General features: G+C 32.4%; 1 protein-coding gene across 1 annotated transcript; it reads left to right on the top strand.

The window, feature by feature from the left end:
• Positions 1-1,345: 1,345 nt before the first annotated feature.
• On the top strand, positions 1,346-13,133 carry LOC114419537 (vesicle-fusing ATPase-like). The gene is made up of 21 exons (XM_028385231.1): positions 1,346-1,695; positions 1,917-2,012; positions 2,130-2,211; positions 2,319-2,369; positions 2,961-3,131; positions 4,913-5,067; positions 5,152-5,260; positions 5,887-5,986; positions 6,065-6,120; positions 6,500-6,565; positions 6,674-6,756; positions 7,813-7,946; positions 9,076-9,286; positions 10,368-10,499; positions 10,574-10,634; positions 10,743-10,802; positions 11,052-11,110; positions 11,199-11,286; positions 11,815-11,937; positions 12,224-12,289; positions 12,714-13,133. The coding sequence occupies exons 1-21, from the start codon at positions 1,502-1,504 to the stop codon at positions 12,855-12,857; spliced, it is 2,241 nt and encodes a 746-aa protein (XP_028241032.1). The 5' UTR covers positions 1,346-1,501; the 3' UTR covers positions 12,858-13,133.
• Positions 13,134-14,684: the final 1,551 nt, after the last annotated feature.

Here is a 14,684-nt window from a genome sequence, read left to right as displayed (position 1 = left end):
CTTCTGCTAGTTCCCAATACAAAAACACAAAATGGCAAAAGTTTATGCTCTTTGGGTAAAAGTTCTTAGGAACAAAAAAAAATGTTGATACACTCTTATACTTGTGGCAAAGAATACGAAGAATTGCTTTGAGGTGTATAGGGTCATTCAAAATAAGTTGCATTGGATAAACAAAGGAAAACAGTGGGTTATTGCCAATGGTAGACAAGTGATATTTTGGAAAGGTTATATGGAAACTGAGGAGTTAGTCAAGGGAAATGACATAAGTGTAACATATGCAAAGGCATGTATGTCATGATGGGTAATGGATCATAGGTTTTCAAAGGAATCTAGGATCTAAAATAACTTGATGCCAGAGCTATATGGGTATTCTTTATATGATGAAGATTCCTTCGTCAAATGGTTTCAACAACATGTGAATTGAGAGCGATTCCTTGATGACAGTTAATTTAGTAGTTTTAAGATGTCATAAATCAACACTCCCTTTAAAAATGGAGAAGATGCTCATGGTAACTTCACATCTCTCATGCCTGTAGAGAGGCCAAACAAGTAGATCAAATAAAAGAAATATAGTTTCTGAAAAACATTATTATTATTATTATTATTAACACTAGTTTAATTTTGATAATAGAGTTTAATAGTTATGCTAAATTAATAGTATAAAATAATTACAATATCATTCAATCATAAATTATTGTTTATAGCTTTTAAGTTATTTATTATCAAAATCAACAAATTTATTATACATGATTGTTTGTGATTAAACAATAATATAAAAGTATTTTACTATTTTACAATATTAATATTAATGTATAGTTTTTTATTAATATAAATATATGAATATAAATACTTTAATATTATCAACTAATTAATGATTCATCTACATGTATATTTTTAAGACACGCATCACAAAAGTCAATAATAAACAATATTATGATATTTCACAATTCATTATTTGATAAGATAATAATGGATTTGATAATATAATAAAATCTCACAACAACAATAAATCTTATCTTAGTTCATTACATGTATTACTCAATCCCATTAAAAGTTCAAAGTTTTGAAAATATTATTTAGCATATGATTTTCCTCAATGATATCCTCAAACATAATTTTTGATCTTTATATTCTCATTTTTACTCTACCAATCTAACTATTAACTATTGTCTTTATGACTTTATTTGTATATGTCTAAATTATCTTAATCTATATTTTGTTATCTTTACTTTTTAGGTACATAACCATTTCTTATTTTATTCTTTCTTGCATGAACATACATCATCTCAACAACATTCACTGCCATGTAATAAAAATCTCACATGTTATTTGGCAACAGAAGAATTTGTAAAGTAAATCATTGCTTAGCTCGTAAGTCGTGTTTATAGCCAGGTCAAGAAAAAAGAGAAATATAGACATTTCATCTCACTCTTCCGCGCCATTGCTATTGTGGTGTGATCTGCAACAAGCAAGATCTGCGAGAAAAACAACAAACAAAACAATGGCGAGTCGGTTCGGGTTATCGTCTTCGTCTTCCTCTGCGTCCAGCATGAGAGTTACCAACACGCCCGCGAGCGACCTCGCCCTCACCAACCTCGCCTTCTGTTCCCCCTCCGATCTCCGCAATTTCGCCGTCCCTGGCCACAATAACCTCTACCTCGCCGCCGTCGCCGATTCCTTCGTCTTATCTCTCTCATATCCTTCCTCGCCTCCTTTTTTTTTTCTCTCTCTTCAATCTATATTGCATTTCCTTTCTTATTTAACGATTGCGTAGCGTAGAATTACTTACTTGTTAATAATTTGTTCTTATTAATTATATATATGCAAATGCCGAATAGTGGAAATTATTGCGTGGTTTAATTGGATTGATGATCGAATCATTGATGATTCTTTTTGTGGCCTTAACTGAGAGATACTGCTCATGACACCATAGGCAGCGGTCAGATTGCGTTGAATGCCGTTCAACGCCGGTGTGCCAAAGTTTCTTCCGGTGATTCCGTACAAGTGAGCCGGTTAGTTTGTTTTGATTTGTGTTTTTTCCGATTGGTCTTTTAGTATTGAGTATTGATTTCCCCCTTTTTGTTATTTTCTCATGATTTGATTTGATTTTCTTCCTTCTGCTGCTTAAGATTTGTGCCGCCTGAAGATTTCAACCTCGCACTGCTAACTCTTGAATTGGAATTTGTTAAAAAGGGGAGTAAGAGTGAGCAGGTATGTTGATTTGAACAAGTGCTCATTGTGTTGTGTTGTCATCAATTTGTTGATCATTAGGGTGGTTTGGCATTTAATATTGTTGTTGCTGTTGCTTTGTCTTGTAGATTGATGCTGTTCTACTGGCTAAGCAACTTCGTAAGAGATTTATGAACCAGGTAGGGTCTTTTACTTGGTTAATAGTGGTGGTTTTTGAGTTATCATTGATTGGTTCCTTTTTGACTATTAACGTGCCTGCTGTCTTTTCTGATTATAGCACTTGAACACACAATGTTGTATGGTTGCTAGATGTTAATAATACTAATTGCAGAGTTTTATTTCAAAATCTTCTTGTCTAGATTGATCACTGCTGGAAACAGAAAAGAGAATGTTATCTGATTGTTGCATAGATTCTTTTGTTATTATTTGCATATATAGGTGTTTATCATTTCCCAGAAAGTTACTATATATAATTCATAGTAGTATTATTTTGCATAGCTTCAATATATACTATTTTTATTCGATTTTTGCAATTATTTTGAAATTCAACTTGTTCACAATACCTGATAGCCTTTGTAAGTAAGTGCATGTTATTCTGTCGTAACATTTCTATTATCTCACTATTTCCATGACTTGTCAAATTATTTTCTAATTCTCAGGAAGCTTAGGAACATTCTTTATCCTGGGTCTCCCTATTAGCTCTTTCAGGCACCTTTCGTTTGATGTACTACATTCCCGATTAATTTTTTAATCGGTATTATTTTATGCAGGTTATGACTGTGGGGCAGAAAGTATTATTTGAGTATCACGGAAATAATTATAGCTTTACTGTCAGTAATGCTGCTGTTGAGGGCCAAGAAAAGTCTAATTCTCTTGAAAGAGGGATGATTTCAGATGACACATACATTGTTTTTGAAACATCACGTGATAGTGGAATTAAGGTGAGTTTCCCATTTTGCTTTTGACATCTATCTACCTTGTTTTGGTCAGATTTTTTCTTGATACATTCTGAATGTTTACATAGCTTAACTATCCTTTGATGCTTAACTAGTTCACTAGCCAGTAAAAAAAGGTAACGAACCCTTAACTTCAAAAGTGAATCACAACGATGGAACAAAAATTTCAAATACGCTGCATTTAAATTACTTACACTAAGCTAATTACATACCTTAAATTCTAACCTTGAGTAATTATCAAGATCTTGGCTTCCCAAGATCAAAATGCAGAATCAGCATTGTAGTGGTGCCATTGCCATAGAAAGACACTATGTTGGAAAGCCACTTTAATTGTGGTCACCCCTAGCCCACTTTAGTTTCGGCCTTTATGTGGGCTGCCTTAATTGCAGCCTTGAGGGGGTGTGTTTGGTGACACATAACATAATGTTATGCAACTCAATGCTCATTCACTTCTAGGAAACTACTGATAATTTGTCTGATTCCACTTTTAAGTAAGCCACTAAGCCACTAATAGAGTCTTGTATCTAGACAAAATCAATACAAACAAAGAAATAGCAGGGCAGCCTGACACACCTTTTTTCACATGTGAACTAATATAGATTGCTTTGATATTATCTACTCTGACTGTAGTAAATAAACCACATAATTGTGTGTGCATTCTAAATTCCCAAACTTACAGATATAACCAGAGAAGTGTCTGATGGGATATGGAATCCTAGCTCTCTCTTCTTGCGCCACTACTCTTTGACAGCAAAACCACTTAACTTTCAGGCCAGACATAATTTTTGTGAAATGAATTTTTTCAAGTGGAAAACGAATTAAAGAAAATTTAAAGCCATTTGTAGGAACAGTTAAAAAATATGATGGATGGATTTGATATGACTAAAAGTATTCCATTTTATGCTAATAGTTAACACTGAACTTTTCCACGGCCAAGAGGAATATCATTTTCTGATTCTACTTTCTAGGAGAAAATGAGGAAAAACTATGAGAGAATTGGTAGAAAGTGGTCTCTGGAACCTGTTATTGTGACTAATTCTGAACCTATAAACAGGATAAGCTGTTACCAATAGTTAGAAATGCAATCTCTAACAGCCTAACTAACCTATTATTGCATAACAGAAATACAAATAAAACAATTCAGGTTTAAGAAACACCATTTTTTTTTCCTGCCTACAATTCTGAGGGCAAGTGAGGGAAGACAGAATTCTCATATTGGCTTCTGGTATATGAAAGTAAATTCTAAGAATAGGAATAGCTATGTCACAAACAGATAGTGATAGAAAGTAGGAAGCAGAAAGATGGCTGCCCCCCATACATGTCTCAAGCCTATCAAAGCTTACTCCAGTCTGCATCATCTTTATAGATGCCTCACCCCTGTAGAACTGAGAACCACCACGAATTTAGCAGCCAAGGAATTTTGACACCACAAAGTTATTGGATCAGCTTATCTACAATAAAATTGTAAAATCTACCCAGATGCAAATTTTCTGCATTGTATAGTTAAATAGATTTCACTGAGTGGGATTTGGTGAATGTTCAGCTAGTCTTGATGTTAATATTGACATAACTTTTTTAATATCTTCTGTGTGTCATTTAGAAAGCTAAATCCAGTTACTTAGAATTGGTTATTATTTTATATACTCCTTGTAAGATAATAGCCAATACATTGTTAAGTAAATGATATTGTATGAAAACTTTTGACTGTACTCTACTGATTGCAATTTTCCTTACATATATTTACTGGTTTATGTTGTGATTTGCAGATTGTCAATCAACGAGAGGGTGCCACTAGCAACATTTTCAAGCAGAAAGAATTTAACCTTCAGTCACTGGGTATTGGTGGCCTGAGTGCAGAATTTGCAGATATATTTCGAAGAGCTTTTGCCTCTCGTGTTTTCCCACCCCATGTGACATCTAAGTAATAAATTGGATACTGTGGTTCATTTAATTTGCTGTTTTTATAGTATATCATGTTCTTACTTGAAAGCCTCTGAGCTTTCAGATTAGGAATCAAGCATGTGAAGGGCATGCTTCTTTATGGGCCTCCTGGAACTGGAAAGACACTTATGGCACGCCAAATTGGAAAAATTTTGAATGGGAAGGAACCCAAGGTTTGGAAATGACTCCTTATTCTTGTATAATAAATTTGAACAAGTACATTTATATGAAATTATTATGTATGCTATCAGCAACAGTTAATAGAGATAAGATAATTGTAATTTCTTCCATTTAATTAATATCATTTAGTCTCCTAGTTATTGTTAATAGTGGTCTAGTAATTGCATGCTTTTGTTTTTGCTGTTTGTTACTTTATAGATCTACTATCTTCTTAATTTAAATTTTACATCATGATTGTTTTCATGTGTTATCAAAGAAATCATTCATATGTTATTGATAAAGAATTTGTGCTTGATTTGAAAGTATTGAATTTGAATCTCATTGCTTGTAGTCCACTCTTCTCTATTTTTATGAATGTGATTTTGTGACTTGTGGGAGTTTTATTGGGGTGGGCATAACTTTCTCCTAACATATTATCAATTCTCACACTGCATTTATGCCTTCTATACGTACTATTATTTTGCCATTTTTACTTTTTGTCCTGTTTCAGATTCTTTAACTAACTGACATGCTTGAATAGCTTCAAATTTTGTATATGGAAAGTCTGACCTTTCTGTAGGTTGGTAGTTGGTAATTATCTTTTGTGATCTTAATTTTTCTTTTCTACAACTTGTATTAGATTGTAAATGGCCCTGAAGTTTTGAGCAAATTTGTTGGTGAAACTGAAAAGAATGTGAGAGACCTTTTTGCTGATGCTGAACAGGATCAGAGGACCCGAGGTGATGGATATATACACATTGCATATTCCTTAAGTCAAAATTTCATATAATTCACTTTTGTTGTTCACTGTTTTCCAGGGGATGAAAGTGATTTGCATGTTATAATCTTTGATGAAATTGATGCTATTTGCAAGGTATGAGGTTTTTCAACAACAACATGGATCATCAGTTGTGTTGCTATTGTCAATTTGTTGATTACAGTTTATTAGCAACAATTGAGTTCGCCTTAACCAGTGGAATCTTTATATTTTAGTGGCAGCTTAAACTTTATTTATTTGGTCATTGATCAATAATAGTTTTTTAAAGTTCATTTTGTTTTGATGTACTTAACTAGTGGAAAAATTTTGTTCATCTTGGCTTATATGAGGAAGCGCATAAGTATGATTAAAGGGGAATATGATGACATTTAAATCTGGGGCTGCATGTAGTTTTTTGAGTAATCATGAGCATTGAATAGTGATTGAATTGCCTGGTTCTATAATCACTATATGTTCCTCTTCATGTGTTGTGCAGTCAAGAGGTTCAACTCGAGATGGTACTGGAGTTCATGATAGTATTGTAAATCAGCTTCTTACTAAGGTTAGTAAAGGTGTTGAATATATATATATTTTTTTTATAAAAAAAGAGAAAATGTTCCTACAGTAGTCATATCAGTAAACCTATAAAGACTATTTGCATGGTTTGCAGATAGATGGTGTGGAGTCACTAAATAATGTTTTACTTATTGGAATGACTAACAGAAAGGACATGCTTGATGAAGCTCTCTTAAGGTCTCTATATCTTTTCCCTTTTCTAGATCTTTGAATATACTTTCCATGGAAAATATAAATGTTGACGGTCTTTTAATCACTGGTCTTCCAACCTTGTGGAATATTTTGGTTAGTATGGGTTGGACACATCTAGCCTATGTGGTGGGGTCAATGTTGGTTTTTTCTTTTTCATATCTTGTATTGGAGGGTGTTATAATAGTTGTCTTGTACTTATGTATATGTCACCAGCAGTACCTCTGGTGCTGCTGTTTTTCTGATTAATAATATATATATCTTCTGCCTTCCAAAAAAAAACAAATGTTGACGGTCAACAATATCTATTATAGTTGTTATCCAATCTACTGCACTCTGATTGCTTATTACAGAATTTGGAGAGAGTGAGGAAAATTGATTGGTTATTTTACTTTACACATTTATATAGTTATATTACTTACAATATTAATTGGAAGAGGAATAATGTCCTAAATTAAAGCTAATCAGCATTAATAAACTTCAGGCCAGTATTAGCTAATATTTCTCTCGACACGTATGACTAATTCAAACACTATTGCTAATATTTTAGTTTACACGTATGTATGTCATATGTACTAAGCTTATAAATAAAGTCAACCAGAGGCCTCAGCTAACTAGTTGTTGCAGTTGACAAATTTAGTGACGATCTTGCCTTTAAAAAAGAAATTTTGACAAAATATTGTCAATCACTTTGTGTTCAGTCCTTTCATGAAATATTGGGTTAGAAGCAATAAGTAAATGCAGTTGAGTTGTCACAAATCAGTTTCATTTCCTTAATGTCTCACAACTTGAGCTGTTAAAGCAATTGCTTTAACCCCAAGCTCATTGGTTGCTGCTTCCATAGCATGATACTTGGCCTTTGTATTGACCTAGCAACTCTGTTCTATTTTTAGTAACTATGTCTCATTAATGGCCAAAACTACTACCTATTAATGTGCTCAATTCTATTGCTTAATTGTAACACCTGTAATTGATTTGTGTAGTAGCTATCTGCATAAGTGGTGCTTATCTTTTAGTCATTTATCATCTACTTGTGTCATGTAGACCAGGGAGGTTGGAAGTCCAGGTTGAGATAAGCCTTCCTGATGAAAATGGTCGATTGCAAATTCTTCAAATTCATACTAACAAAATGAAAGAGAATTCTTTTCTAGCTGCTGATGTGAACCTTCAAGAGCTTGGTATGTGTTATATGATGCCTAGTCTTGTCTTACATATGTATAAGTTTACTTTTTTGATGAAATGAAATTATGAAAGTAATAAAAAAGTAGCATATTATGCTTCTTATTTGCATTAGCAAAAATATTTCTTTATTAGTGGATATTATTCATGATCTATCATAAGCTCTTTTATTTGATAGTTTTATCATATGAAACTTGAAGGGGGAATCTGGCAAATTAAATACTAGTTCACATCTGTTCTAGTTCCAAGCAGTTTATAAAGTTGTGTAAATTTTACCTTTGAATTGGTTTTGAAATCGCCTAAGCATGGACAAACTGAACGCAGCAGTAACACAGACCTTGACATTGTATATTGAGATTCAACAATGCAAGGTGTCCAATTTCTTTTTGCATATTTAGTTGTGTGACATTATGCATCTAACATGGAGACTGTCACTTTCTCAAAGTGTGTGCGCTTCATAGAAATCAAAACTAGTTTGTCTAAAATTTGGTTTTATAGCAATTTAAATATTGTTTAGTAAAATGTGAAAAAAGTAAGGAAGTTATGTGTTCAAGCATAAACTGAAAAAGTACAAGCTGACTAAATAGCTTCCTTTGTTAAAATAATTTTTAGTTAAATATTTATGAGATAAGAATTGATTTATAATTATAGAATCATTATTAATCCTTAAAAGATTTTGGAATCAGTTCCACTATATCTTAGTAACTATTTGGTTTTAGGTTAGGAGTATGACAAACATATGCTCAAGAGGCCAAAAAGGTAATCACAAAACATAAATGCATTCTTGTCCTTTGATGACACCATTTGATCTGTAATTGGACAGTGGACTAATTATGGTCCTATTTGATAATTAGTCGACACACTTTTGGTTAATGGGTTCAGTTTGTAACATGATGATATGATTACTGGTTGAAGGCAGGCATAAGATACCAAGAAAGTTATTATTCATAATCAGTTATTTTGATATCATGCCAATGTAGATGAAGCATAATCTGTAAAATACCGATGGCAAGATTATTTTTTCATTTTAACAGAAGTTGGAAAAATAAATTATCTGAATCACATGGATTGAACTATGAAGTTCATGGGATGTTTTACTCTGGGTTTGCTTTTTCTTCTCTTCTGCAGCTGCTCGAACGAAAAACTACAGTGGTGCAGAACTTGAAGGTGTTGTGAAAAGTGCTGTCTCATATGCTTTAAATAGACAATTGAGTCTAGAGGATCTCACTAAGCCAGTGGAGGAAGAGAACATTAAGGTTACAATGGATGACTTTTTGAATGCACTCCACGAAGTTACTTCCGCATTTGGAGCTTCAACTGATGATCTTGAAAGATGCAGGTACTACTTTTAGTCACAAGGATTAAGAGTTATCAGATTCTTAGAGAACTTAGAGAGATAGAAAATGAAAGAGGAAAAGTTACTAATTCTTATTAACCAGCTTTAACAGTAGCTCACACTTGTGTATTTATAGACTCAGCAGTCACAACTAACCTAACAGAATACTAACTACCTGAGACTGCAGTTGAATAACTGCATCTATTTACAATACTCTCCCCCCCCCCCCCCCCTCAAGCACATTGAGTTTGCCTCTTAGTATAGAAACCATGTCGGTGACAGTGGCTTGGTGGTGAGGGCATCAGCCCATTGATCCAGAGCAGGTACATATGGAACAACAAGGTGCTTGGCCAGAACTTTCTCTTGGGCAAAAAAAACAGATCAATTTCCATATGCCTTGTTCTTGCATGAAGAACACGGTTGTGGGCAAGTGCAACATTATTATAGCAAAAAGACTATGCAGCCTCTTACCCAACTAAAATAAAACGAAGCATCATAAATATGAAATATTATTGTCTGCAACTTCTAATTATTTGAATGTGAAACACTAGGGTACATTTAGAAAAGTTTATTTACAACGTATTTGGATTTATCGTATGAAAGAAGCACTTGTGTAAGTGTTTTGGAGAGCTTATGAAAAAAACTTAAAAGATATGTCCAAAAGTTGTTTTAAGCTATTTCAGTAAGTTCCACAGGATAGCTTATGAAAACAACTTACAACTTGTATGAAATCAATTTAATCCTATTTTTTCTTTGATTATAAAAACTTGTACATAAGTGTTTACATGATCAGTACTTATTTAAGTGCTTAATTAAGATATTTACCCAAACAGACCAGTAAATTGATGCTGGAAAGGTGTTGGCGAGTTTCTTGCAGACGGAGTTTGTGGAGGTCCCTTGGATTGTTTATCACAAATGTTTATGCAACTTTGATGCCTAATAATGTTTTACTTGTTTTCATAAGTAGTTATTTAGATTTATGATGAATGTAGCAAAATTCAAATCTAAGTCTATCTGGAAGTATTGTGGAAACCAGCAAGTTTGCCATGTTACTGTTAACATATATTTGTTATTTGGTTTATAGACTCCATGGCATGGTTGAGTGTGGTGATCGACATAAGCACATTTATCAAAGAGCAATGCTACTTGTGGAGCAAGTTAAAGTGAGTAAAGGAAGCCCACTTGTCACTTGTCTCCTGGAAGGTTCCCGTGGCAGGTATGCCGTGTATGGATTTTCATCTCAATATGACCTTTATAATGGATTGTTTCTAACTTACTTTGTTGTCATAGTGGTAAAACTGCACTTTCAGCTACTGTTGGTATCGACAGCGACTTCCCATACGTCAAGATAGTAAGTTCTCTTCTTATCTTGTATATTACTCCAGAGATGTGCATTGCTTTTGAGTCTTTTGACTTTATAATTATGGCCACATGTAATTCATCTTCTGAATTTGGTTAGGTTTCAGCTGAATCAATGATTGGTCTACATGAGAGCACCAAATGTGCACAGATTATTAAGGTTTGCCATAACTAATATTTTTTTTAGCCTTTCTTTTGAATCTATTGAGTACTGAGTGTATATAGTTTCTGAAGACTCTGTTACTGACCTTACGAGTGAGATTTTACTAAGTCAAAAGTCAAGTACATGCTTTTGACTTTCAATTATCTTTAGTCCATTAACAATTACATTGATATAATAGTCTTTTCTGTATCTCCCTAGCTAGTTGGCTGTATGACATAAATTCTAAGGTCTAATGGTTTCTGATAGGTTTTTGAGGATGCATACAAGTCACCATTGAGTGTCATCATTCTTGATGACATTGAGAGGTAAGATTTGTGATTTTTATTTGATCATCCTTTCCGGTAATTCCTCCTTAATGAATAATATTAATTGTTTCCTTGTTCATTGATCTAGATTATTGGAGTATGTGCCCATTGGTCCTCGATTTTCAAACTTGATTTCTCAGACACTGCTGGTTCTGCTCAAACGGCTTCCTCCAAAGGTTTGTGTTCATCCTTGTTCTTTCAGTTCCTTTCTGAAGCATATCTGTTATAAGTTCAAAAGCAGAACTGACAGGAATAAATCTGGATTCAGTGGGTGGGTGGGTGAAGATATACTGGCATGCTACTTTACGTTGTTAGTGGGCTAACCAAAATCTATCATTCGATTTCCAAAATGTCAAATGAAAATTTTGATAATTATATTTTACATCTTAATGTAAAGGTGGCCGATCTCTTTGTCGTCAAATTGCTCTCCTGTCTCCAGGAGCAAATATTGAATTCAAATTATTTGTGTAAGACGAGAACTAGGTTTTCAATCTTCAACACCTTGGGTATTTGGGATGTTTTAATGTTTGTATTTTTTTCTGCAATTTATGCTAGCTGCATGTTTCTTATAACTGTTGAGAGTTCATCTCCACATGGTCAATATCACCAATGAAAAGTTTGAAATGTTAGGTATAAATAGTTTGTGTTGATGATGCTACCTAAATCTTACTATGACTAATGTGCATTTCTACTCATGTTGACAGGGGAAAAAACTCATGGTTATTGGCACAACAAGTGAACTAGATTTCTTGGAATCAATTGGATTTTGTGATACCTTCTCTGTTACTTACCATATTCCTACCTTGAACACAACGGATGCAAAGAAGGTAAACATATTTGCTCTTTACATAGTGGTAATATCAGGCTCATGGGCTAATTGCATGCTATTGACTTGTACCTTATGAACGTTTCCTGTTATTTTTCGTGCTTTTTTGTTCTCTTGATAACAGATCAGTTGTTTCATCTGATGAAATTTAAGTGATTGTATCACTTGTTATCATTAAATGTACAGTTTAATTTGTTTCTTGAGATTATATGCTAAATTGTGCCTCTTGTAAACATTGCAGTTCAAAATAAATGTTAAGCTTCTCCTTTTCTTTTCTAAAATTACAGGTCCTAGAACAGTTGAATGTGTTTACTGATGAAGATATTGATTCTGCTGCAGAGGCGTTGAATGATGTATGTATAATTGCTCTTTTATGCGCTTCATTCTTTTAATTGTCACGTGCTAGTTTTTCCTGATTTGTAAAACAAGGGAACTCCAATAATTTTGTTTGGAAGGGACCATCCTTTTTTCGTTAATTTGTGCTTCTCCGTGTACCAATTACAGATTACTAGTAGAATAGCTATTGGTCTTTTGACTGATAATATTTCTCCAGTTATAGATGAGGTTTTGTTTATTTTATTTTTACTCTCGTCCACTCTTTCAAAATGAAGGTGCTCAATTTAGTTACTGTCAGGGAATTAAATTGTTTGTATACTATTAATTTAATTTGCACAAATTTTTCTATTGGAAAGCAGTGATTGGCAAAGAACATTGATGGCATGATGTTTTTGGTACTTATTCTGACTCTGTACTTTTGTGTTCAATTTTCGTTCTCAGATGCCTATCAGGAAACTATACATGTTGATCGAGATGGCAGCGCAAGGGGAGCATGGTGGATCTGCAGAAGCCATCTTTTCTGGCAAAGAGAAGATTAGTATCGCTCACTTCTATGATTGCCTCCAGGATGTTGTTAGGTTATAAGTTGTTGTATTAAGCGCTTTCTAAGTTAGAGTGCATATAATCCTTATTGAGTTGAAATCTTTTTTTAACAGTTCATTACATTGCTTGTTACGGTTCAGTTACAGAGATTTTTTTGAATCAGTGTTTGTTTGGTTGTGCTGATAGTAATTTTGAGAGGAGGCAGGGGTTTCGTAGTCTCATGTTTTATCTTTAGGGCTACGACTTAGTTGGAAATTGGAATTGTGACCTTTATTCGGGATTCATCATTTATCCAAACGTACGTCTCATATTGAGGTATCTCGTACTCCTTTCTTTAAAGCTGCCCTGGGATTATTATTCTGCTAGAAATTAATCCAAAAATAACAATAACGAGAGTAACATTTGAGTAAACCTTAGTTTATCATGTATATGAATGATTAAGATTGTAAATTTGTTAAGTTACACGATTTTTATTTTTATTTTCTTTTTTAAATCACTAAATTTTAAGTGTTCATGATATGATTTAATATTCTTTTCTTTTTCATAACAAAATACCTACTCCACCTGATGCATTTCACCCTTCCTTTGTGCAAGCACACTTGTAAAATTATCTAAAAATCTTATATCATCCATGTTTATTTAGAAACTCTCTTACTGTGCGTTTGAATGGAGAAGTAACTTGTTTGGTAATTCATTTAGCATTTGATTTCTTCTAATAAGAAAATGATATAATTAGTTTTCTTTCATAAACATTTGATCTTATAAAAGTATCTTAAATACTAATAAAAAAATTCAATTTATCTTGTTATCTCTTATTTATGTAAATAAAACAAAATAATAACAAACTAACCAAATGATAAATTTTATTAATACATTTTCCATGTATTTTAAATATATTTTTTAAAATATATTATATGAAAGATATATACAAAAGACAGACAAACATATTATCACTTTCAATTACAACTTGTTAACAACTCATTTAGTTATATTAAAATTTAAAAGCTTAAGAGAATATACCATATGCATTCTATGATAGTGAAGTTCACCGCTTAATGAGTAGTGTATTCAAATGAAAAACAATTTATTTATTTTATTTATAAATAGTTATTTATCTCAAATACTTTTTTATTTTATATAAGTATTTATTTTGACTTAATTTTAAATTTGATACACTTTGAAGACTATATATTAATAAATGTTGATTTAAAATTAATTTTAAATTTTAATTTGACTCGTCATATATCAAGATTACACGTTTTTTTAACGAAAGATATTAAGAATACAATAATTTTAAGTTTAATATATCTAAAAGACAAAGATATCTTCAAATTGATAAATATATGAAGGCGTAAAATTTAAATCAAACTATAATTGAAAATACCGTTAAAAATAGTATTTGAAAGATGTAAAATCTAGGCTTTATTTCATTTTTCATCCTAAATTTTTTACCTTTTTATCAAATTTTATTTGGAACAAATTAATTTGACACATTATCCTCTGTTTATAAGAAAAACATGTGGAGTGAAGTGTGATAGATAGATAGATAGGAATCAATGAAATGGAGTAAAGTATGATAACATTATAATTTTTTTAATAAAAAATCTAACAAGAAACAATTGTGTCTGATTCATTTAATACAAATTTAGCTTATAAAAAATAGTGTTTTAAAAAAGAATAGACAAAATTAAATATTTTAACTCGTTGACCTAAGCCAAGCCGTTTACAAGCAAATTGATTTGATCAAATTAGGTTTCATTTTATTTTTTAAAAAAACTCATTCAAATTAACCCTTTAAATTTGATTAAGGAAGTCATAAATTTAATCAAATCTAAGTAAGACTGACTAGTTTACGCCCCTAAAACACAA

The sequence above is a fragment of the Glycine soja genome, chromosome 7, assembly GCF_004193775.1.
Source record: "Glycine soja cultivar W05 chromosome 7, ASM419377v2, whole genome shotgun sequence".
Lineage (NCBI taxonomy): Eukaryota > Viridiplantae > Streptophyta > Magnoliopsida > Fabales > Fabaceae > Glycine > Glycine soja.
This window is presented reverse-complemented; position numbering and strand designations above follow the sequence as displayed.

Bases quoted from the DNA above. Each gene is read 5' to 3' on its own strand.
- LOC114419537 (XM_028385231.1), top strand. From the start codon at position 1,502: ATGGCGAGTCGGTTCGGGTTATCGTCTTCGTCTTCCTCTGCGTCCAGC. The intron at 11,111-11,198 runs GTAAGATTTGTG...TCATTGATCTAG, and splicing joins ATTCTTGATGACATTGAGAG to ATTATTGGAGTATGTGCCCA. The intron at 11,287-11,814 runs GTTTGTGTTCAT...TCATGTTGACAG, and splicing joins TCAAACGGCTTCCTCCAAAG to GGGAAAAAACTCATGGTTAT.